Source organism: Cydia fagiglandana, chromosome 23 (genome assembly GCF_963556715.1).
Source record: "Cydia fagiglandana chromosome 23, ilCydFagi1.1, whole genome shotgun sequence".
Lineage (NCBI taxonomy): Eukaryota > Metazoa > Arthropoda > Insecta > Lepidoptera > Tortricidae > Cydia > Cydia fagiglandana.
The window spans coordinates 12,392,785-12,417,146 of NC_085954.1; the positions used below are offsets into that span (position 1 = coordinate 12,392,785).

The 24,362-nt window shown below is 36.4% G+C and overlaps 1 protein-coding gene across 8 annotated transcripts in view; it reads right to left on the reverse strand.

Moving 5' to 3' along the window:
- Positions 1-24,362, reverse strand: part of LOC134675839 (hemicentin-2) — a 665,006-nt gene that overhangs the window by 110,688 nt on the left and 529,956 nt on the right. For all 8 annotated transcript variants that reach the window (XR_010099813.1, XR_010099812.1, XR_010099811.1 and 5 more), the window contains exon 5: positions 20,394-20,573. Coding sequence is in view for 5 of the 8 variants with exons in the window: in XM_063534133.1 (XP_063390203.1) it covers positions 20,394-20,573 (180 nt within the window). In the remaining 3 variants the exon portion in view is untranslated. The remainder of the gene's footprint in view (positions 1-20,393; positions 20,574-24,362) is intronic.

Here is a 24,362-nt window from a genome sequence, read left to right on the forward strand (position 1 = left end):
GTCTAGGGGACACTATTGTAAGAAATAAATTTTGTCCAGAGTTCTTTGTGGCTATTGCTGCAAAATGTAAAGGATCAACCACACTGACGCAGCGCCTTAGCCACGAAACACACTCCGAGCGTGGGTTCCGTGGCTCTCAGGTTACTATACACTCTTGGGGTTTAAATAACACTTGCATTGTCTGGGCTACGAAAATCACTGCCGACTCATTCTAAAAATGACATTCCATTTCCAACTGCAGCTGCAATACTGTTCATTTTACTATGGAAACGCGTCGCTGTCACTGTCAATTTCCATAGAAAATGAACAGTATTGCAGCTGCAGTTAGAAATGGAATGTCACTCTAACTCTAGTTCATAACAACCATGAAATTTTCTTGAATCAATTACTTAGGCCCACTTGCACCATTCCACTAACCCGGGGTTAACCGGTTAAACTGTTAACGTAGTGTCAAATTGTATGGCTAACCATGGCAACTCCTGGTTAAACCGGTTAACCCCGGGTTAGTGGAATGGTGCAAGTGGGCCTTAGCTATACAAGTACTCTAAGAACATTCAAACTTCCATCTTCAAAAGACAACTGTGTACGTCAGCTGAAACTCGTCAAGTGTAAAATTCCTGTAAAACTACGAATAGAACCTGTCTCGGGCCGGCTTAATTAAAATTCTAATTTAAACCAGCCCTGGACCCTCCGGCGATTTAATGTTGTAGAGCTACTGGAAATGGCTTTGAAACACCGAACATTTTGTGCTGAATGATGAGAGATTTAAATTTCTTTGTCTTGATGTAGGTACGTTTACATTTGGATTGTTTGTCTTTAAAAGCTAGGCCTCTTTGACCATACTCTTTTAACACTGCGAGGTTGCGTAATGCATAGTAACCATAATGTGATATGTAGTGTTTAGTTTTAAAATATATTTTTATATAATAATTATATATACTAGGTTTAAGGTATTTATCAATTAATCAATCAATATGTATATATTTATTTCAGACCAAAATTACAGTCCATATTTGTTACTTATGTACTACAGTACTATTTACTTATATCTATGTTAGTTTATCCTAGTCCTATCCTAATAAAAACATACAGATTACTATGAAATGATTACTATGAGATTTGTATATATGGGTCACTAGTTGCCTGAAATAAAAATGTTCATTCATTAATTCATTCTAAGGGCGATCATTACGTGCTAGCACTAACTTAGTGTTAAAAGTAATGTTAGCTTTTCTTATTATGTCCAGTGATAACATTTTGTTGGATATACATATTATACAAGTATTAGGTGTATATACTCGTAGTTCCATACAAATATAAACCCAATTTTACTGTAATGTAAACGTACTGGTGCTCGACGCGGTCCCGGTACATCTCATCTTGAAACTGAAGTAATTGTCAATAGAGATGACAGTAAGGTGCCGTCTAATATTGGGTATTAGCATGTCGAGCACTAGTACGTTTTCCTTATCCTTTTTCTTTTTCTTTATTTATTTGCCTTTTAAGAATTTGATGTTTTCGAAAAGAGCTACGTATTTGTATAAAGTTATGTACTCACTGAGTATAATTGCATGAATTCTATAGTAATTTAAATTGTATTTTTCTTAATTACTCGTAATGCATGTTAATTATAAGATGTAATGTTTTGAAAAGATGTGTCCCGCCGAGTTTGTTGCCGGTCCCATATTGGGATACCCTCCTCCAATTGAGGGGGGATTTAAATCTTCTCGGGGCAGAGGTGTACGCTTGGAGCCGGTAAAGGTTTATTTGACGTTCATAAGCGCATTGTAATATGCCTACTTGAATAAACTATTTTTTATCTTTATCTTTTATCTTTATCTTATGTCTTACAAAATCTTCCTCTTAGCTACAAAAACGTTTGGTGTTTTTGTAACTCGACAAAAAACATTACATACATTTTACATTCACATTTTTACAACTTACGTTATTGTATTAAAATCTGATGAAAAAAGAACTAAAACAAAATTTAAATCATTGCCACTTCCAGCGCACTTAAGTCATGCCCAAAATTCAAAATTAACGCGCCATTTGTCAACTCATTCTAGTTTATAATAGTGACAGTGTCAAACACCAGTCCCTGTTTTGATTAGTTTGCGTTTAATGTTGTCAGCGTTTCGGTTTGGCTATTCAATCATTAAACTGTGAAATAATTAATGAGCATCAATAATTTCCCTGTTGGTGACATAACATCACTAGTCTTCCAATCATCACTGAGTAAATAACCTGTATATTAAAACACAGCAAAATGAGATGAATTTCGTGCGGCTACTCGGATCGATTCGGGAAATGAATTAGAGACTCACTATATATAAAATAGTAAATGTATGTGTCGTTCCACTGAAAAAGGTACCTTATGGGGGCTGGCGCCGCGATTCGGGAGATGACGGCTCGATTCCGGAAATTAATTAGAGATTAACTAGATACGATATAGTAAAGATATGTGACGTTCCACGACAAAAGGTACCTTATGGCGGCTGGCGTCGCGATTCGGGAAATAAATTAGAGATTTACTAAATATGAAATAATAAAGATAATTGTGACGTTCCACGGAAAAAGGTACATTCTGGCGCCTGGCGGTTACGTCGCATAGCGCCGCAATAATATTGAAGCGGCGTTAATAGTATCGTAGCCGCCAACCGCCATAAGGTACCTTTAACCGTGGGACGTCACATATCTTTACTATATCGTATCTAGTTCATATCTATTTCATTTCTCGAATCGCGCCGACTGTCAACATAAAATCAATCAACACTTTAAATGAAAACGTTAAAAGTTAAAGTTTATTTAATATCAAAGGCAGAATTTTCAATATTTCAGTAAGAACAAGTTATATCTGGTTACGACGAGTTTGGGCTGGGTTTAACTTGTTTGAACTGGTTTGAGATTTTGACAGCGAATTGAGTTTGCTGACCTTTTAAATTATACTTGTAAATATTTTAGGAATTTAGGTGCTTTAAGATATTTTACAAATTAATTTAGACAACATAGATAGTAGGCCTTATATCTATTACAGTTTTTTCCCATACATTGGAGGTTTATTAATTATTATTACAATAAATCAGAGTCGATTTAAGTATCGTCTATGGGCCCGATTCGGATTTTGAAATAGATATCTATTAGATATCTTTAGACATCACCTAGATACGATAACGATATGTTTAAGATCTAACCTGTGAAATTTGACATTTGCGCGATTCTGGAGGTACTCTTGAACGATTTCCACAGGATATGACTTAGTGGAGGATGTTTTGGCTGTGGTACTACTGTGTGTGGTAATACTAAATGTATACTTTCAGGTACGGAACCCTAGAGAGATGCACTCGTAAAGCAGTATGCAAACATCACAAGCAATAGACCCGGAACACCTACTTTGAAGGCTCAACTCAACATTCAGTATTCAAAGACAACATTCAGACACGAAAATATAATATTGGGTCATTTTATTTTGCGTCAGATTTCAATAAAATTTGGTGTATAGATAATGTTCTCTATTCTATACAGTATTAGCGTAATTTCAACATTTGTGTCCTAAACAAATCCACAGATTTTTTACTGTTTTGTAGAAACTATACCATTTCGTAAATACTTTTATTTAGTTTAGAGATAGTTTGTATTATTATTTTTAAGTTAATTTAATGTTTTATATTTTCTTAATAGTGTTGTGAATTAATTTTTCGTAAATCGTAACTCAATGAAAAGTTATATATTTTTTTGTATTTTGGATATGTGATTAGATCCAAACTGAGAGGCTCTTCAAAATTACAAAATTTTAACAAAATGTGTCAAAATAAAAGATTAAAAGGAAACAGTACCTACCGCATATGTTAATGATAAATATCTCTTATTAATACCTATGTAAGTACCTCAGCATCTCGCTCTCAACAAATGTATTAATTATAATCTTGCAAACAATATGCACAACTGAGCGGCTACCGCGAAAACCGAAATTCGCAAATTGCGGGGATCTTTCTCTTTTACTCCAATGAAGGCGTAATTAGAGTGACTGAGGAAAATCCCCGCAATTTGCGAACTTCGATTTTCGCGGTTACAGCCCTGAATCACCTCAAAATACAATAAAATATACATTAATTTGTATATTTGAATTGGTCTCGAAGTTCTTGCCTTCTAGCGCACAAACCAATACGTTTCCCATATAATTTCGTTACGTCATTTCCAATAAAGCTTTAGGAAAACAGTATTCAAGCCAGCAACACCTAAGCCTGTATTTAAGAATACTCCAATATTCCGGGAATATTTCCGACGCTTGCAGGGGATACGGGAGCGAGTTAAAATATTTCTGGGAAATTTTAAAGGATCGACGTTGCAGAAAATGTAGATGTCCTCCGATAGATTTCGCGTTTTTGAAAAGGGAGTGTAATATTTAATTCGAAAAATTAAACTAGGTATAATTAGTTATATTGTAAATACAATCACACATTCACTAATTCATTCGAGCCCCTTTTTAACATCACGGATGTGAAAGTTGTGAGTTGTGTTGTGAAACAGTAATGTCAACTTAATTAGGTACTATGTAGGTAGGTATGAAAATTGTTAAGTAGATTTTAAGATTGACCTCAAATGTAGGTCTCTTAGGTTAATAATGTTTTTGCTGTTAAATAAAATTTCTCTTTCTCTGTCTCTCTTTTTCTCTCGCTCCATCTCTATAAATTCCAAATTCCAGTTGCTGTACGGATATATCTAACAAGACAGACTTGTGTACAACCAAATCTTTAACTTTAAGCAACGCACGCCCTCTAGTGGATACAGCGTGAGCTTTAACCTATGGCGACTTAAAGCCAGCAGAGCTTTCGTGCCTCAGAAATTCTGGATAAAGCTGTTTGCGTCAAAGAAGTCTGGAAGTCTAGGCTTAGGTCTTCTTTGTAGGAGTCTGGTCTGTGATGTGTTGAAAATGCATTTGAAAGTAGATTGGTATGTATGTATTTAGTTACATCTGGAATATTTTCACCTTAAGTTGTTTATGTTAGTTAGTTATTTTATGTAGGTACAGTTGACGTCAAAGATATGTTTACATTTTTCTCCTTATTACAAAGGAATAAGGTGCAAAAGTGTAAACATTTTTGACGTCGACTGTACCTATGTCCTATGTATGTATGTATACATAGGTCAAATCTTGCAAGTTAAATTTGACCCACTTCCCAACTTCTATTGAAGCTGAAATTTGCATACCTACATATGTACCTAAGTCGGTTGACTATGCAATATTATGGTACCATCGAGCTGATCTGATGATGGAGACAGGATAGGTTGTCATGGGAACTCTGTGATAAAATATTGCAACCTAATTGTGTTTGGGGTTTTTAGAAAAGTACAATCAGCGATAAAAGCTTGTACCAAAAATTATTCTTTTGCCAAAATCTTATTATGTTAGCCTAGTTGGTGGTAACTTTGCCTACGAAGCTGGTAATGGTAATGGGTTCCAATCCTGGTAATGTCTATTATCTAACGTTTAGATTTATTGGTGAGTGTCAAAATAAACGCCAGAAACAATCACAAGGCACAAACTCACACATACTTTCAAAACTAAACTATGTTAAACGTTCACAAGTTCATATCCATACATAAACTTTAATACAAAATATTAACCCGTGCGAGGCTTGGGAAGTCAAAAGATAACCATAGACTACCTATAATAGACTGTGCATTGTAATGATTCGTAATCGCCAGGCACACTAACTTGTTTATTTGTCAACTCAGAGCATTTGGTAACTGGAGGCTCTCATTTTCTGTACGAAACAGTCTGCCGATTTTTGCGGGGAGGGGACATCAAATGTATCGCTATTTCTACATGATTGTACATAAGCTACAAATAACCATGTCAGTCCATGCAAAAGTTTGCACAATTGTGCAAGTTTTTCGGCAGAGGGCTAAGCTCCCGAAGGCGACTCCAGTTATTAAATGCTCTAAGCTTGTCAGCTACATGTGTTGCAACTAGCACGTAAATGAGTATTTGAAGAAAAAAAGGGTACCATCATGGTTCGTTACAAAACTGACACCCAAAATGTATGAAAGAATTGGGACACTTTTTTTTCGTTTTAATCTATAAATAGTCCTCGTGGATTTGAGTCGAAATGACCTAAGTTTTTTTTTGTTTTTAGAAAAGAGTAAAACATGGTAATGTTAAACCATTTTTACTGAAAGCCCCCAAATATCAATATTTATTACTTTTTAAAATGTTTATACCTAGTTTAGATTATAAAATATTATGATATTGACACTATTTTTATGTCACAAACTGTTTAATGCTCCATCTAGTATTCAAGGTGATCTACGTTGAAAGATAACCCACTTGCTTGATTTAATTTCGCAGATTCCGTCGCGTACGATTTGGTCCCAACTTTGCTTTGATGAGAACATGTTTCGTGAAAAGTTAGTGAATTTAATCTCACGTTGAAGTCAAAACTCGGTTAACTCGGTTTGGTTTTGAGGTTATTATTCTAGTATATGACGTTTATTAAAACGGGTTATTTCCTGTAATCTTAACCTATAGGTACATACATACCTAATACATTTTTATTTTCCTTCGTATTTTCACGGAAACGTACGAACGTGTCTTGCTATCTCAGTCAGTCTCGGTACAAACAGTACTGAGGTCGACTGAAGCAGCATGACAAATATTAACGTTTCCGAGAAAATACGATGGAAAACAATTATGCACTACATTTGTATTTGCCTGTTGAAAGAAAAATATAGTCAGCGATTTATTTTATAACAAAAACCGGGCAAGCGCGAGTCGGACTCGCGCACGAAGGGTTCCGCACCACAATGCAAAAAAAAAAGCTAAAAGATACAGCCTGGTGACAGACGGACGGACGGACGGACGGACGGACGGACGGACAGCGAAGTCTTAGTAATAGGGTCCCGTTTTACCCTTTGGGTACGGAACCCTAAAAATGAAATTGTTTTGTAAAGGGACCACAAGTATAACTTTGACCAATAAATATTTGTATTGCTTTTAACAGTGTCAATACACTCCTCACCCTTAATTTGCGAAGGGTTAACCATCAGATAAATTAAATAAGGGCACGCGAAAGTGCCATTCGCTGTACGCAACCAAATAAGTAATCTGATTGATTGAATAAATATTGTTCGTCTGAAAATTGGAATGGTCAGTAATGGATGAGATGTTGCTGAAATTTGGGGTTTTCCTTCGTTTTACTATACAATTTGTATTGACAAATATGTACTTTTAATGTCTTATATCTCAATAGAAGAAAAAAATCAAGAAAGAAAAAGGAGAAAAATATAAAAAAGATTCAATACGCTCGTGGCGCAACTTTGAAAATTCCGCTTGCCCGGATATTAATATTTAGCACAAGGAGATAAACAAAAAAATTTCGCATTGTAAAACAAATAACTATTTTAAATTCAGCAATGCCCCTTAGGCCAGAAGCCCTAAGTAGTGTAAATTTCATTCGATAACGTGACGTGACGTACGCGTTTGCGTTAAGTCTCATTTTGTATGGGATTTTGAACAGCGCGCCAAGCGGCAAGTTTTGGAAACTCAAAATCCTACGCAAACGTGTACGTCACGTCACGCTATCGAATGAAATTTACACTGGGGGTACAGATTTCTTTTAAGTATACTTTTCTATACAATGCCCTAAACTATAGCGGTCGTATTTCATTCATGTTTTAGTAAAATCACAGTAAAATAAACGTTTCCAACCGCAGAAATATAAAATCAAAAGTTTACCTAACGTTTTTCAATTACGGCAGGAATATTTCGACAATGTTTACACGAGAGAATCTCCGAGCTATCACAGTTGCATTGGCCAGGCTTTGACAAAACCATGTATGTTCTGATGCAGTGTTTTTGAGCTCGCAGGAAAAAAAATCGTCCAACGACTACTGATGTTATTCACAAACGTCTGTCAAATCTAAAAAGCCATAAATGATTTTCTCTATCCCTCATTTAGACTAAAACCGTCTAATCGTTATTACGCGTTACGCTGTCTCGAGTTTATCATTTTTTCCCCACCTCAAAAAGTGCTCAGCGCCGCTAAAGGAGTTTTCACTTCAAATATCTAAAACTAAAATCAAATCTAAATCTAAATTGAAAATCTAAATTAGAGATACATTGTTTTGTCACAGCACGGCAGAAATATCCCATTCAAACAAAAAAGCCTATCAGATTCGGCAGTCGAATATTTTTCCAGTTTACTTTTCAGGTATGTAGGTTTAAAAAAAGAATAGAACTAGATCGTGGAACTATAATTGGTTTGGAGAAGTCTTGCAGATTTTTAGATGGATAAAAAATTAAAAAAAGCCATAGGTACCTTTTGTTTCTATTAACTTCCTAAAAAAAAATTCTGTGAGCATTTTGTTAGCTTATTAATTATTTGTGTTGGCTCCTCTACTGTTAGACCAAGGTTTTTTTTCCTCCACAAAATTAGTTAAAAATATTTTACCGCTATTAAAATGTTTTACCGATTAGTATTTTGTTTTACGTTATGTTAAATTGACAAAAAAATCATTGATACAAAAGAAATGTAAGTAATTTTTCGTTAAGTTGCGAAAATTGGCTACAGAATAGGGAACTTTATATATTCACAAAAATTTATCGAAATCTGACGAAAAAAAACCGGACAAGTGCGAGTTGGACTCGCCCACCGAGGGTTGCGTACTTGTTAGTATTTGTTGTTACAGCGGTAACAAAAATACATCATCTGTGAAAATTTCTAATGCTAACGCTACCACGGTTCATGAGATACAGCCTGGTGATAGACAAGCGGACATACGCACAGTGGAGTCTTAGTAATAGGGTCCCGTTTTACCCTTTGGGTACGGAACCGTAAACAAACGAAAAATACAATAAAAATCGGTCTAAATGCTTGAAAAAATCGACCGGCATGGAATCGATGACAGATAGACACGCATCTTGTTTGCCTAGCTAAGGGTTTTCAAACTGTGGGCACGTTGCCGAGCTAAGGGTTTTCAAACTGTGGGCAGGTCCGCGTCAGCATTGTCAGTAAATCCAGACAGTGACCGCGCGGCCTAACAAGTTGCAACAATGCGTGTATTTTTACGGAGAGAAAAACTATGAATTGATAACGTTTTTTTGTGTTTAAGTATGTAATGTTGTAGAATGAGGGATAAAAATATGTTTAGTATGTCAGAATATTTTAAAATGTAAAACTAGCAATATCATAGTATCATATTTGATATGATTAGCTGTATTTGATATGTATGTCCAAATATATTCAGTAATAACCTCATTTTGTAAACTGATTAGTTAATTTTTTAAGAAATTAAAATCAAATCAAATCAAGAAATCAAGAGTGAACAGGCACCTTCTGGGCGAGCTCGCTCTATCGTAGGCCACGTCTACGCCTCGGCTAGTCTATGGCCATGAGTAAGCCCATTCATAAAAAAAGGGACAAAATTAGTTCACTTTATTGAATATGTCATTATTCTATTAGGTGAAATCCATAATTTTGACATGTATGTAAAAAAATAAACTAGCTGTTTGTTTTTAGCGATATAAACAAATACGAAATCAATTTAAATCAATTTAAAATTGTATAAGACGAAATAAATTAAAATACATTGCAACAAAACTGTAGCAGAACGTTCAGCTTTATTTATTGTTTCCAAATTCTATTTTTATACTCCGCACTAGATATGAATGAATCAAAATCATTTGAAATGATAACATACCTAAAAAAACTTTGAGCGCCGCCCGCTCAATCATTCATTGTTTCGGAAGCCGACCAATCACGCGGTCGCGCTGGCCGCGGCAGACATCCCCAAACTTTTTACAGCTTATTTGATTCATCGGAGCGTTGACAGGTTTTAAAGGTGATTTAATTATGGATATGTCAAACTCATGTGGAGGATTTCATTTGCTGGGACTTTTTAATCAAACCGATTTATTTGGAGCTTCGGTTTATAAATTGAGGGAGAAATATGGAACTGGCAAGCCACTATAAACTATTATTGGAATAATTATACATGATTATCAATTTACCTGTTGGATGCGGTGTTCTTGTTTTGATAGGGGTTCTGTAGATAAGTTACATTTTTAGATACTATGTTTTACTTTAGTTTTAGATTTAATTATTATTGCTCAATAACTAATTGTACCTACGTGTGACTTATAGTTGAATAAAGGGGCCCACTGATTAACAGTCCGCCGGACGGTATCGGCCTGTCAGTTGTTCGGAACTGTCAAAATTTTGTTCTAACTGACAGGCCCAGACCGTCTTAAAGAATGAAACGTTAAGAATAAAAAAATGCATGAAGTTTTATATACTTTTTAGATCACAATGAAACCATTAGAATGTAAGTAACTTATTCAAATTAAATGTAAATCCATTGATTACAAGTGAAAGCCTATGCGACATTTGCTAAAATCGATCAAACTATGAACTAAAATAGATGTTACATATATACCTACCAGTGGCGGCGTACCTACCATATCCATAGGCAAGCCGGGGCTAATTTGGCTTACATATTTCCCTTACATCTCTGCTCAAACGTCCAAAAACAGGCAAGCCGGTGGGAATCGGCTTTTATGGATGCGCCGCCACTGATGCCTACTAAAGAAAGTGTCCAAGCCCTCCGGTGGTCGAAGCCGGAATCGAACCCTGGCACGCCCTGGCACCCAGCCACGGCGATACCTGTCCTAAATTCTTTAGCATATACAATATTTGAACGGCTATGCGTTTTTGATCCAAAAAACTGTCATGAAACAGTAATGGCCGAGCCACACCGGCTTGCGTGTGCGTGACGTACGCATGTGCGTGCGCTAAAATGTTGGAGCCGCACCGCACACGTCACGCAAGCGATGTGCCATCTCTCATAAGGATCTGTATATTATAATACAACGCCGCACGCGCACGTGCAGGTCACGCACACGCAGCCGGTGTGCACAGGCCTTAAATGTCAACAAAATACGTAGGAATATTCCTTCTTTTAGTTTTATACAAAGCTTCAATATGCACCAAAGCTACGTCAGGCGAATTAATTCTCAAATCCCTTTCAAAACAAATAAGGACGGAAAAAAATTAAAACTACTAGAAAAGCCTATTCGGACTTTAGAAATCGAAACACGACTTAATATTATTATGAATTGTATGCTATAAATACGTACGCTATAAATACAGGCCGATACCGTCCGGCGGACTGTTAATCAGTGGGCCCCTTAAGGGGCCCACAGATTCCCAGTTCGCCGGACTATATCAGCCTGTCCGTAGTTTGGAGCTGTAAATTTTTTTTTTCGTTTTTTTCGTTTAACTGACATGACAGGCCGATATCATCCGGCAGACTGGTAATCAGTGGGCCCCTTTAAGCACGAGCGAACTTAGGAGCACGAGCGACCATTGGTAGCCTAGCGATAAGGGCGTGCAAGTTCAAATCCCGGCTCGTCCCAAAAAGTTAAAAAAAATAAAAAATAAAGTTATTTATTTTTTGGAACATGTACATACAGCAACACTCTTAACTGTCTATCGGTGGTCCTTCTGGCTATTGTAATAAGGTTAACGAACTGTCAGTTAATAGTGTGGGTTACGGGTATTACGATATATCATTTGTATCAGACTAATCCGAATAAGACTTAGACTACCTTCTTTGGGCTGAAAGGTCAGATGGCAGGCGGTTTCATGAAAACTAGTGCCGACGCCAATTCTTGAGGTTAGCTGCCAAGCGGAGCCCAGGGAAAGCCGTGACAACACCAAGAAGATGATAAGATTGGCTAAAATCTAAATCAAAATGAAGTGAGAGTTATGCGAGTACGAGTTAATTTTAAAACAAGTTGATATTTTTATAGTTCGGACATGTCTCTATCGTGCTAGGGTTGGCAGGTAACGTAATTAATAAAGTCCGGTACCAAAAGTGGTTCCGTGTGGACATATTTCACCCGCACACGGTATTTTTGTAGAGTCGGTGTGTTTCCATTGCTTCATTTGACGGATTACTAACCCCCTTATTCATAAACTCACTACAAACCTTTAGCTAATAATTGTTTGTCCTTATCATTTTGACTAAGGTAAGAAAGGGATAAAACATAATTTTACTAAATCAGGCCCGTACAGTTTTATGAATAAGGGGGTAAGGTTTTACATAGGTAGTTAGGAAGAGCTCCCAAGTATGTCTTGTGTTGAGGGTGTGGCATTTTTATTTTGATGTGATAGTCAGCAAAAGAGCAGAAGAGTCGCCTGATGGGAAGCGGTCACTGTCGCCTATGGACATAAGCAACTTTGCAAGAGCCACTTATGCGTTGCCGACTCTTGGGAACCCTGAATAACCCGCTTCTTGAAGAGCCTCTCCCATACCTCTTTCGTTTATTAAAAAAAAAGAAAAGATATAAACTGAAAAATAATATATTTCATAACATACTAAACAAAAAAGTGACCAACTCCACCGGTGGCCAAGGCCGAAATCGAGCCGGCGGTTTAGAAAGAAACAAGTATATGTGTCCATAATTTTGCCTACAATACTTAATAAGATTTTTTCCCGCTTAGATTGAAATTAATACGGCCTGAAAAACAGTTTGTAGACGTATTTGTAGCTTAATTCTATCGCTTTTAACTTATTTAAAACGCATACCGCTTAAAAGATTTATTTCACAGAAAAACCGTACCTACGTCAAACTGTATCACTCACGTAGTCAACCGTGTGATAATGGAAACACGCCCAACAAATACTACCGTCCACATAATAAATTAGTTTCGACTGTTGGCCATTCCAGGGCACTGCGCTTCGAATGCATGAAACTGACGATGCGTAGTGACAACCCTAGCTTAACTGCCAATCCAATTTCAACTCTATAGTTACAACATAAAGTTGAGATTTAACTGAGGGCTAGCGAAGCGTTTGATGGTTTTAAGTAAGATTTCAAAGTATTTTAAAACGTGTTGTTGTGTAAATAAGGTCGGTTTTAGACTGTTTTAGAATTGTGATTTTAAAGTTTGATAGAGTTACAAGTAATGAGCTATTTTGAACGTTATTTGCGAGTGCCAAAGTTTGTTTTTAAATTTTGCGGGTAGGGTTGTCGCAAAGTTTGGTTAATTTTGTTATTGCCAGGTGCATAGTTTGAAATTTATTTTTAATTCAATGTTGTTAATTTAGTTGTTATTGGTGTAGTTGTAGTTTCGTAATTGTGTTTGAAACTGATAAAGCCTTTGCTAAAACAGCAACGTTTCAAATTTTGCCTCCGTAAAGTTATTATTGATGATAGTTTACAAATGTTTTTATCATATACGTTTATTTATATACCTACGGAATTTCACGTGCTTTTTAGGGTTCTGTACCCAGCGGGTAAAAACGGGATCCTATAACTAAGACTCCACCGTTCGTCTGTCTGTCTGTCACCAGGCTGTATCTCAAGAACCGTAATACAGTTGTGACAGTTGACAGTTGAACCGTGTGACACTTGAAATTTTCACAGATTACGTATTTCTGTTACCGCTATTACAACAAATACTAAGAAGTACGGAACCCCCGGTGGGCGAGTCCGAATCGCACACCGGGTTTTTTACCTATACGCGGATCTGTAAGTTTTATTTATTCTGGTCTAAGCTTTTCGTTACGAAGCAAAACTAATACTCAACCAAATCCAACCGGACCTCCTCAGCAATTCATAGGTGCAATTCTAGATAACTGGCTAACGCCTGTAGAATATATTAACCAAATCTTAACACACCCCCAAACGACCCTCAACTCTAACCCCTTCATGTAAAGTCCAATTCTCAATGACACAAGTTGAAGAGGAAATCTTAAATAACACTTACAGTCAAGAATGAATCGTATTGCAGCAGCAATGAGTGGAAATTCGATTGAAAATTGAATCTTCCTTTTCAACAATGAAATTTCAAGGTGCTAGTTTGATTGGTTATCGGAAATTGGCGCTTATAATAAGTGCTTAAGGTTGAAATTTTAATGGAGTGTGTGATGCATTCGGTGCATAGGAAAGGTCACGGTAGAATAATTTATTAAGACGATATTTTAGTTTATAAAAGGCGTAAGTAAGTGGTATGTTTCAGGCGCTTATGTTGTTATGTATATAGAAAGTATAGTTAAGTTAGGTTTTCTAGTTTTTTTGTCTACTGGCCAGTTAAATTGAATAAATTATAGACCGAAGGAATGCAGGAACAAAGGAAGAATTACACATTTGCACTTTTGCATGTCTAAATAATCACTTATTTCCTTAATGTAAAAAGAGGTCTACACACACACACACACACACGGGCGTTTTCGGAAAAAAATATTTGGGTAAAATATCACTGTCCTACGACTTTGGTATACTTTTTTACCGTCAAATACTGTTTTAAAGTGTACTACATGTATACAAAAATTGTAAAGTGATTTATTATCTCAGTATTTATGGTAAAAAAACTGATTAAATGGTACTTTAAAGTAAAGAAAATGTACAAAAACTGAAGAAAGGGAGATGATTTTTGAGTGTCCCATGCACACTTTGCATACTTTGGATCCAAATATTATATATCTGCCTCCTTCTAGGCCCGAACCTGGTTGTTGTGTGATAAGATCGTACCAGCCAAAATCTATTAAAAACCTTATTTTTTAGCACCTAAAGTAAAAATATGCATTAAAGTTTAATTTATTGTTGTCCTTCAATATCGACGTAGTGGAAATTTCCACCAACGTCACGGAGTTTTTACCAACTTAGTAGCAAAAATCTACTAATATCATACGGATTTTTACATGATCGTAACATTATGTTCCTATAATTACCCGGTGTTTAGGTTTTACAAGGCAATTGGGCTCGAAAAAAGCTAGTGTAGGTTGTGCGTCACGATGTGCAGAAATTTGTTTTCCACAACGAACTGAATTAAACTGAAGATAAGGAGTCAATTATTGACTAAATATTTATGAATTACGTTAGATTACTATGTGTTGTATGATATCAAATAATTATAATTAAGAAAATTCAAACGATCAGACCGCTATTTCGCTTTATTAACCAACCGGCATGCCTACGTCACATCCAAAACGTTACGTGATGTATTAGTGGAACAAAAAAACGTGACGTATGGAATGAAAATGCACGGTTTACATGCCGTCAGTTTAAGTTGCCAAAATATAGTAGGTAGAGTGATATTAAAAACACACAAATAATTTTATTCTAGCTATATTCTTCTAACTACTCGACCTACTAGTAATTACTTAGCACCAGTGGCGGCTCGACCTAAGAAACGCTGGCAGGCGCAGGTTATGCTTTAGACTGCAGCAGTATTGCAGTACGACAATACTGCTAACTGTAAATGTCAAAAAACTGGGCAGCAACATCTATTTTGATTTTGTAGCAGTAATGCAGTCGGCAGTATTATCGTGCTGCAATACTGCTGCAGTCGAAAGCATAATTACTGCAGGAATTTTCAAAATCTGTTAAGTTAAACTATAATAATAGGTATTAATTACTAAATTATTTAATTTAGTACAACATTAAGTAGGTATTAAATTAAGTAGCTATTTTCCGCACATGTAAACCCTTCATGTAGTTCCTAAACGCGATATTATGGTCCATAACGTCACTTTGTCCTACTGTGGCTGTGATTGATTTTATTAGAATTTATATTAATTTTTAGGATAATTGATACTGATTTCGATCTCATTTGCAAGAATAATATATGATAATTATTAAAAATATCTTTTTATAATACCTTTACCTTACGTTTTTTATAACAAAATGATTGCAAAGCAACAATTAAAACGAAAAATGTGACGTATTGGAAAGACTTCTTTAAATAACTTTATTGTAATACTTAGTATTGCAGTTGTTATTCGTTTTTAGAAAATTAATATTGTTTTGTATTTCAATAAATAAAAACTGGTTCACTTAAAACACTCCGATCTTCACTTAAAACCTGCCTAAAACTTGTAACGTAATGGATCGTCACATTGGCTGTCATTCAGTTTAAAGTGATTTATTAGGAATATAAATAATTTATATAGAAAGAAAGTAACATTTTCATAAAATATATAAATAGTAGATTTAATTCAACCCATTTTTAGTCAAAAAAAATTTTTTTTTGGTGTGTGGAATTCCATTACGTGACGGACTCTAATTCTAAAAACGCCCACACACACACACACACAACACACACAGCTGTATTTCATGAATGCATTTCAATATATGCCTTTGTAGGGCGTCCGCTAGGTGGCGCGGGTGCACGGAGCGGACGCACGCACGCGGGTGCCATTGTAGGTAAAATCCGTCGCACACGTCCGCGTTGCACGTTGCACATAACATTATATTTTTCGTTAACCCGCTCACCCGCTCCGTGCAGCCGCGCCAGCTAGCTCTAAATAGATACCTGATATTGTACAATCGGTTATCATTTCCCGTATAACCGGGCCGATACCATAATTTATCACGTGCACGCCGCCCGCATACCAAATGCGGCTGACGAAAACCCATGAATATTACACGATACGTACACTCGGGTAGAAAAGATATGCTATTAAAAATAACTTATAATATTTTGTCCAAAAAAAGAGCCCATCAACGTGCACACTATCGCCATTGTATTTAAGCACAGAATAAATAATAGTACTAGGTACAGAACGCTCACTCTCTAACAAAACGCGTCTGTTACGATCAGCACAGATATGGCCGCTAGGTGGCGACAGCACCACGCGCGGCTTATGGCAAACCCCAAAATTGGGGTCGAACGGATGTACTTTTCGCTACCTGTAGCAAAGCGACGAAATCGCGGAGTGAGCCACGCCTGATTTAAGTACCTTTTGAATACATCTAACTAGTTTTTATGTTGGTGTTGCATAGTACCAAGGAGAACTACCTTTGCTCGGAAAACATTTAAAAACTCAAAATAGCGCGTTTTTCCAGTAATTAGAATTAGCTAGATTGATTTTTTGCCCAATTTTTCAAGATCCCCCTGATATAATGAAGAATATATAAATTATAAAAAAAAACACCTATTGCACAATATATAAACGAATAGAAAGGAATAAATATTTATTTAACAAAATCAACATTCAATTGCAATGTTACATTTTCTCTTACTCTAAAAGTAATAGCGCGGGCGACTGTACTCAGATCCTGATGTCTTTGAGCTAAGAATGATAGCTTTGCGTCCTGAGGCGCAGCGAAATATCCGCAAAATATAGGTACTACAGGTATATCATACAGATCTATATACTAGGAAGGTATATGGAAAATTGAGAATTGATCCGCGATTTCGTCGCTTTGCTACAGGTAGCTAAAAGTACATCTGTTCCACACCAATTTTGGTGACTAGCCATAAGCCGCGCGTGGCGCTGTCGCCACCTAGCGGCCATAAATGTCCTGATCGTAACAGACGCGTTTTGTTAGAGAGTGAGTCTTCTGTACCTAGTACTATTATTTATTTCGTGGTATGGCATTTAAAACGGAGGCTGACTAAGTTTACTGTGGGTTCAAACCATAGATGTTTTCGGGACATAAGTATCTATGAATACCATTTGATTTTCGGTGAAGGAAAACTTCTTGAGAAAACTTGCATGAATAGCAAAATTATGAGTGAAGTGCAATACGCATACTTAGTAGAAATAACCCTGAATCCTCTTGTAAAATGGGAGAATGCTAGGAGTGGGACGTCATATAGCTAATAGGCTGATGAAGGTATAGTTCGGTCAAGTTATGTTCTAATGTATGGGAAAGACAAACAAATTATAGCCAGCATTCAATGAATGTAGTTACATACTTCTGTACTGTACTGTATGCTGTCTATAATTTGTTTCTCAAAAAACACCATTTGACCGAATTAAGAAGTTCTTTGATTTTATATTAAACTGTTTTTCTTAACAGTGCGAGTCAGCAGATTGAACAGCGACATCTACCATGAAATTGGGTAACTAAAACCTGGATACGATATTACTTCCAATTATCCCTCTGTATGCCGGTCGCGTACGGCGTATATCTCAGAATACCGAGTGCCTATGAATATTGCCGTTTATATATCGCCTTTGTACAGTTAAGCATTACGATGGCTGAATTACTTGTAATCTTGTTTCTTGTTAGAATTGTTGGGTGTTTAACATGGCTTCGTATTAAAACGTATTTAAATATACCGGTACTTTACTTACTTGTACTTTGCGGCATTAGACGCGATAAATCTGCTGCTTGCTGATGCTTTCAAAAAATACTTAAAGAACATTATTTGGGCCAGATTCGGATTTTGAAATAGACATATCTTTTAGACATCACCAAGATACGATAACGATATGTTTAAGATCTAACCTGTCAAATTTGACATTTGTGCGATTCTGGAGATACCTACTCTTGAACGATTTTCACAGGATATGACTTGGAGATCCAATTCACATCTAATAGATATGCCCGAATAGCGCTGCAAAAGAGAACTAGCTGATATCTAAACTATAACGTATCTAGAATGGATCTAGTAGGTACGTGTCGTCTCTTGTGAATATCTTGAAGTTCGAATATGGCAGTTCATCTCTCCCCTAGTGGTTGTTTTGTATACATACATAGTTATTGTTACTATGTGCATGGCTGCCATGTGGCTGTCATGTTTTTAGTTATATCCCGGTTTATTATATGAAAATCTTTATTTCAGGCAACTAGTGGCCCATACATAAATACCTTAAAACTAGCATACATATTATAAAAATATATTTTAAAACTAAACACTACAAATCACATTATGGCTGTTATATATATATATGTTACTGTAAAAGCCCGAAGTAAGGCAAAACCTAGGATTTACCGGTAAATATATATGTATCTTTATGTAACTATGTCTATTTGTATTTCGTATATGTATATGTTTATTCAATGATGTTATTGTGTGTGTAAACGTAGGCTCCATAATGTTTATGCAACACCTACTTTTTCGATTATTTATCTGTTTCCGCTACCCAAAGGTTGTCTGGAAGAGATCGCTCTTTAGCGATAAGACCCCCTGTTGTCTGCATCAAGATTTAAACAATTGTTCTTTTCTTTTGTATCTTTTTACTGAGGTGTGCCAATAAAGAGTATTCTATCTATCTATCTATCTACTTTAACAAAAACGGTTAACTTCTCCGCTATGCTACCTTTAAAAAGGTATTCATCATGTACAGCCACGGAATTAATTGTTGAGCCATTTAGGTTTGAAATGTCCAATGTAAAGTAAACCATATAACTCAACAATTTACGTCCATGATTGTACATAAATAAGCACGATCCAATAAAATGTAATCCCACAGGATTTAGTCTAAACAATGTACACACAGGGCCTTAATTTGACTAATCGCATCAAAAACACAAAAACTTAAACTCCCTTTTAAACGTACACGAATATAAACTCTATTCCCAACGACAAAAGATTCAAATTACAACGGTTTATAAAATATATAGTGATGTTATTATACGTCATCTGTAGCGACTGAATCGAAACGATACGGTATGGAATTTGTTATGGTATTTAATATTATGGCATAGGTTGCAATGTTGCATATACTGCGTGAATATCAGCGTGCCTGTTAACTGTTCATCAGTGGACCTTATGCCTTTTGTAATAAGGTCCCCCGATGTAGAATTAAGTGTTGATGTTTGTACTTGAGGATTTTAGTGAAATTGGATAGTGGTTTTAATATTATTTATCTGCAACATGGTGAACACGCATTAATATGACAGATTTTACTGTACAGCACATAATTATAATTGGTGCAGGTATGTATGTACTGGTATGGTTGGCAAATATGCCAGTCATACCTACATAGATTACCATTTGGTAAAATTTTACGCTGTTAAGTTGCCTCGCTTTTAGATTAGTGTGGTACAAAAATTGTAATCATAAATATCATAATTGATAATTAACGGGTCAAAACTGAATCTGTTTTTCGACAGGTGAATTTTAAAAATAGCTCATTCACAATATTTGATTAACCATCTCAACTTAGTCCCAAAAATATCTCAATCAAATCTGTACCTTTTCACCAATCAATAAAGTTAAAAGTCACTCACCGTCACTCCTCTATTAAAGTACCACGTCACTTTAGGATGGGTTTTCCCTTTCTTCACCAGACAAGCTAAGGATCTGCTTGTAGATCACGTGTGGTCCCAATGTGGTCACAAGTGGTCCCATGTAGATCATAAGGGATCACAAGTGGTCCCAAAGGGACACCGTGTTTGAAATCTTCCTTCAATTAAGCTAATATGATTCGAGATGCTGACATTTATTGTAGTCGTCCTAATTCGTACACTTAAGTCATTGTTAGACAAAAATTGCAATTGCTGATTGACGACTCAAATCGAAATCCATTTACCTACAAATGAAGTCTTAAAATGGCTCTTTCATTATTACTAACCATCTCAACATAGTCATAAAAGTACCCCGTTCAAATCTGTACCCTTTCACCCATCGATAAAGTTTAAAATCACTTACCATCCGTCCTCTCCTTCCCATTGAAGTACCACGTCACTTTAGGCTGGGGTTTCCCCTCCTTCACCAGACATGCCACGGTGATCTGCTTATAGATCACGAGTGGTCCCAAGGTGGTCCCGTCTTGTATGGAGGTGGAGTTGGTGCCGTCGATGGCCAGTAGCTCTACTGTTTTTGGTTTTACTGTGGACAAAGGAGATTGGAGTTAGATATTTAGAATCAGATTTTTTTTCTGTGTAGTCTAAATCATAGTAATTCGTAGCTATATTTTGTGAAATCGAATACTAAGTAAGAAAAATTTATTTTTTTTTGCATAATTTTTGAGTAGGTACATATTTAATTTGGTCTACTTTTTGATTTTATTTTAAGTAGAAACACTACTACCTATATAAATTATAAACTGAAATAAATATCATATAGGTACTAAGAAAAAGTGACAAAGGCGAAAATGACCAAGGCAAGAAAAAGTGCGGCGCCTGCCGCGATAGCAGAGGACGCTGGTTCGATTCCAGCCTGAGGCACTGGAGGCCTTGGTCACTTTTTATTAGTACATGACATGTATTTCAGTTTATAGCTTTTTAAATATTTACAAAGCCTGAAAGCAGGTATATATATATATATATATATATATATATATATATATATATATATATATATTTATTTATTTATTTATTAATATATATTATATTATATGTACACATATGTATATTAGTATATTATGTATGTATAAGTAAGTAGGTATATTATAGCAATATGTATATTTGAAATTGTATGTTGTTCAACATAAAAATGTATGCTTAATAGTTAATTTTTCGTACTTTTAATTTTTCTTGCACCTATTACCACTTGTTCTCTGTTTGGCCCAAGGGTTAACTGGTAGAGAATGCCTTCTGGCATTAAGTTCGCCTTTTGTACAACTTTTACTGTGCAAAAAAGTTTAAATAAATAAAAAGCCTAATAGAAGGTTGATCACACACGATTTGACAGCGTATACCTCACAGTCAAATTGGCAGCCGAGCGATATATTAGTGTTAGCCGCGGTTAGGCTCCGAGCATAAATCCAGGCACAAACAACAGATCCAGATTTATTAGCAACACTAATGTACTGGAATTATGGTGAGCATATGTGTTTACATACACACAGATACCTGAGTGCCAAAGTACATTTATTGGACAAAAACGAAGTTAGGTACCTATTTTTAACCGACTTCCAAATCCCAAAGGAGGAGGTTATCAATTCGGTTGTATGTTTTTTATTTTTTTTATTTTTTTTATTTTTTATTTTATTTTTTATGTTTGTTACTCCATATCTCCGTCAATACTGGACCGATTTTGAAAATTCTTTTTTTGATTGAATGTATATGCATACAGATTGGTCCCGTTTTTGTCAAAACCCAGTTCTGATGATGGGATCCATGAGGAATCAAGGGAACTCCTCAAATCTTAAAGGCATACATATAGTGATTTTTGGGTTTTTATCAACAAATCAAGTATATACATCCAAAAAAGTGACATATGATGAAGTGGAACTGCTGATGATGATCAGAACGGAACTCTTCAACGACGCATAGTTCACGTTTGGCGATTTGTCCTCTTCGTTATGTTTGTTAAGCAAGTTAAGTTTTTAAGCCACATTTTTGTCAAGCTCGAGTTCTGATGATGGGATCCATGAGGAATCGAGGGAACTCTTCAAATCTTAAAGGCATGCGTATAGAGATTTTTGTATTTACATCAGAAAATCAAGCATTTTCATTAAAAACTCTCGCATTTGATGAAGTGGAACTGCTGATGATGATCAGAACGGAACTCTTCAACGACGCATAGTTCACGTTTGGCGATTTGTCCTCTTCGTTATGTTTGTTAAGCAAGTTTAGTTTTTAAGCCACATTTTTGTCAAGCTCGAGTTCTGATGATGGGATCCATAAGGAATCGAGGGAGCTCCTCATATCTTAAAGGCATACGTATAGAATTTTTTGTATTTTCATCATAAAATCAAGCATTTACATTAAAAACTGTCGCATTTGATGAAGTGGAACTGCTGATGATGATCAGAACAGAACTCTTCAACGACGCATAGTTCACGTTTGGCGATTTGTCCTCTTCGTTATGTTTGTTAAGCAAGTTTAGTTTTTAAGCCACATTTCTGTCAAGCTCGAGTTCTGATGATGGGATCCATGAGAAATCGAGGGAACTCCTCAAATTTTAAAGGCATGCGTATAGAGATTTTTGTATTTTCATCAGAAAATCAAGCATTTTCATTAAAAACTGTCGCATTTGATGAAGTGGAACTGCTGATGATGATCAGAACGGAACTCTTCAACGACGCATAGTTCACGTATGGCGATTTGTCCTCTTCGTTATGTTTGTTAAGCAAGTTTAGTTTTTAAGCCACATTTCTGTCAAGCTCGAGTTCTGATGTTGGGATCCATAAGGAATCGAGGGAACTCCTCAAATCTTAAAGGCATACGTATAGAATTTTTTGTATTTTCATCATAAAATCAAGCATTTACATTAAAAACTGTCGCATTTGATGAAGTGGAACTGCTGATGATGATCAGAACAGAACTCTTCAACGACGCATAGAACATGTTTGGTGATTTCGAATTTCGGTTTTGACTTGGACTGGGACCCGGACTCATACCCGGATCCGGTTCGGACCCGGACTCGGACTCGGACTCGGACTCGGACCCGGACTCGGACCCGGACTCGGATCCGGACTCGGACCCGGACTCGGACCCGGACTCGGACCCGGACTCGGACCCGGACTCGGACCGGGACTCGGACCCGGACTCTGACTCAGAGACCCGGACCTTGACCCGGAAAACCACTATGATACCTAAACTAAATAAACCACTATGATTACCTACCATAAAATGTGGGTATGATGATGCCAAACCCCTCCCGCTCAAACTCCCGTACACCGCACCGCATGCGCCGTTAAGTGGGTTAGGTTAGGTTTGAACTGCGATCCTCACAGAACCGAACAAAAGTGGGTTAGGTTTGGTTAGAACTGCGAGTCTTACAGAAACGAAATGCTACTAGAATAGTGGGTTTGATTAGGTTCGAACTGCGATCCTCACAGAACCGAACTGCTATCAGAGAAGTGGGTTCGGTTAGGCTAGAACTGACCCTTACGGAAACGAAATGCTACTAGAAAGTACTCGTTTTACCTCCTTTTCTACATAGTGCACCATCTACCATAATCTTTCACCGGGCCCCATAGAAGTCGGTTTTTTTTCTTAAAAATTATATGAAAATAGTTTGATGTATGTGTTATTTCAAGCAGAAAATACTATACAGCGTGGCTAAAAAATAAGTGCATTCCCGTTGCCATGGAGGTTTTGGGATTATACTGAGTAACTTTTACTACGGGACCAACCCCGAAATCGCGAAAAAAGAATTTGGCTGTTTTGTACATTTTGGATGGTATATTTTCTATGGAAGGCCAATTTTTTTTTTGGATTTCGGGGTTGGTCCCATAGAAAAAATCGTTCATTATGGCCTACATAATCACCTCGCACAATATGGCTAACAGTTAAATTTTTTTTTATATATTACCATAAAAAGTAAATTAGCTACGTCCTTAATTATTAGATTATTAGTGCGTTGATTGGAGTGCCTATTTAACAAAATTAATAGCCAAAAGTACCTTTAATTACAGAAAATGTAATAATGAGCCTAATTTAAATACTAATTAGGCTTCAATAATTCGAATTAGGTATTCATTACGTTGGGTTCAACATTTTGATGAAGTATTTTTACAGTGAGGGGCCTTCATCAATATGATGGCCCCCAAATTGGGCCTGTTTACACTTTGATTATTATTTAATGCGAGTTCATACATTTGCCACTACAACAAGTCATCATCATCATCTCAGCCATAAGACGTCCACTGCTGAACATAGGCCTCCCCCTTGGACCTCCATTCGTACCGGTTGGAAGCGACCCGCAGCCTTAACAAGGTCGTCTGTC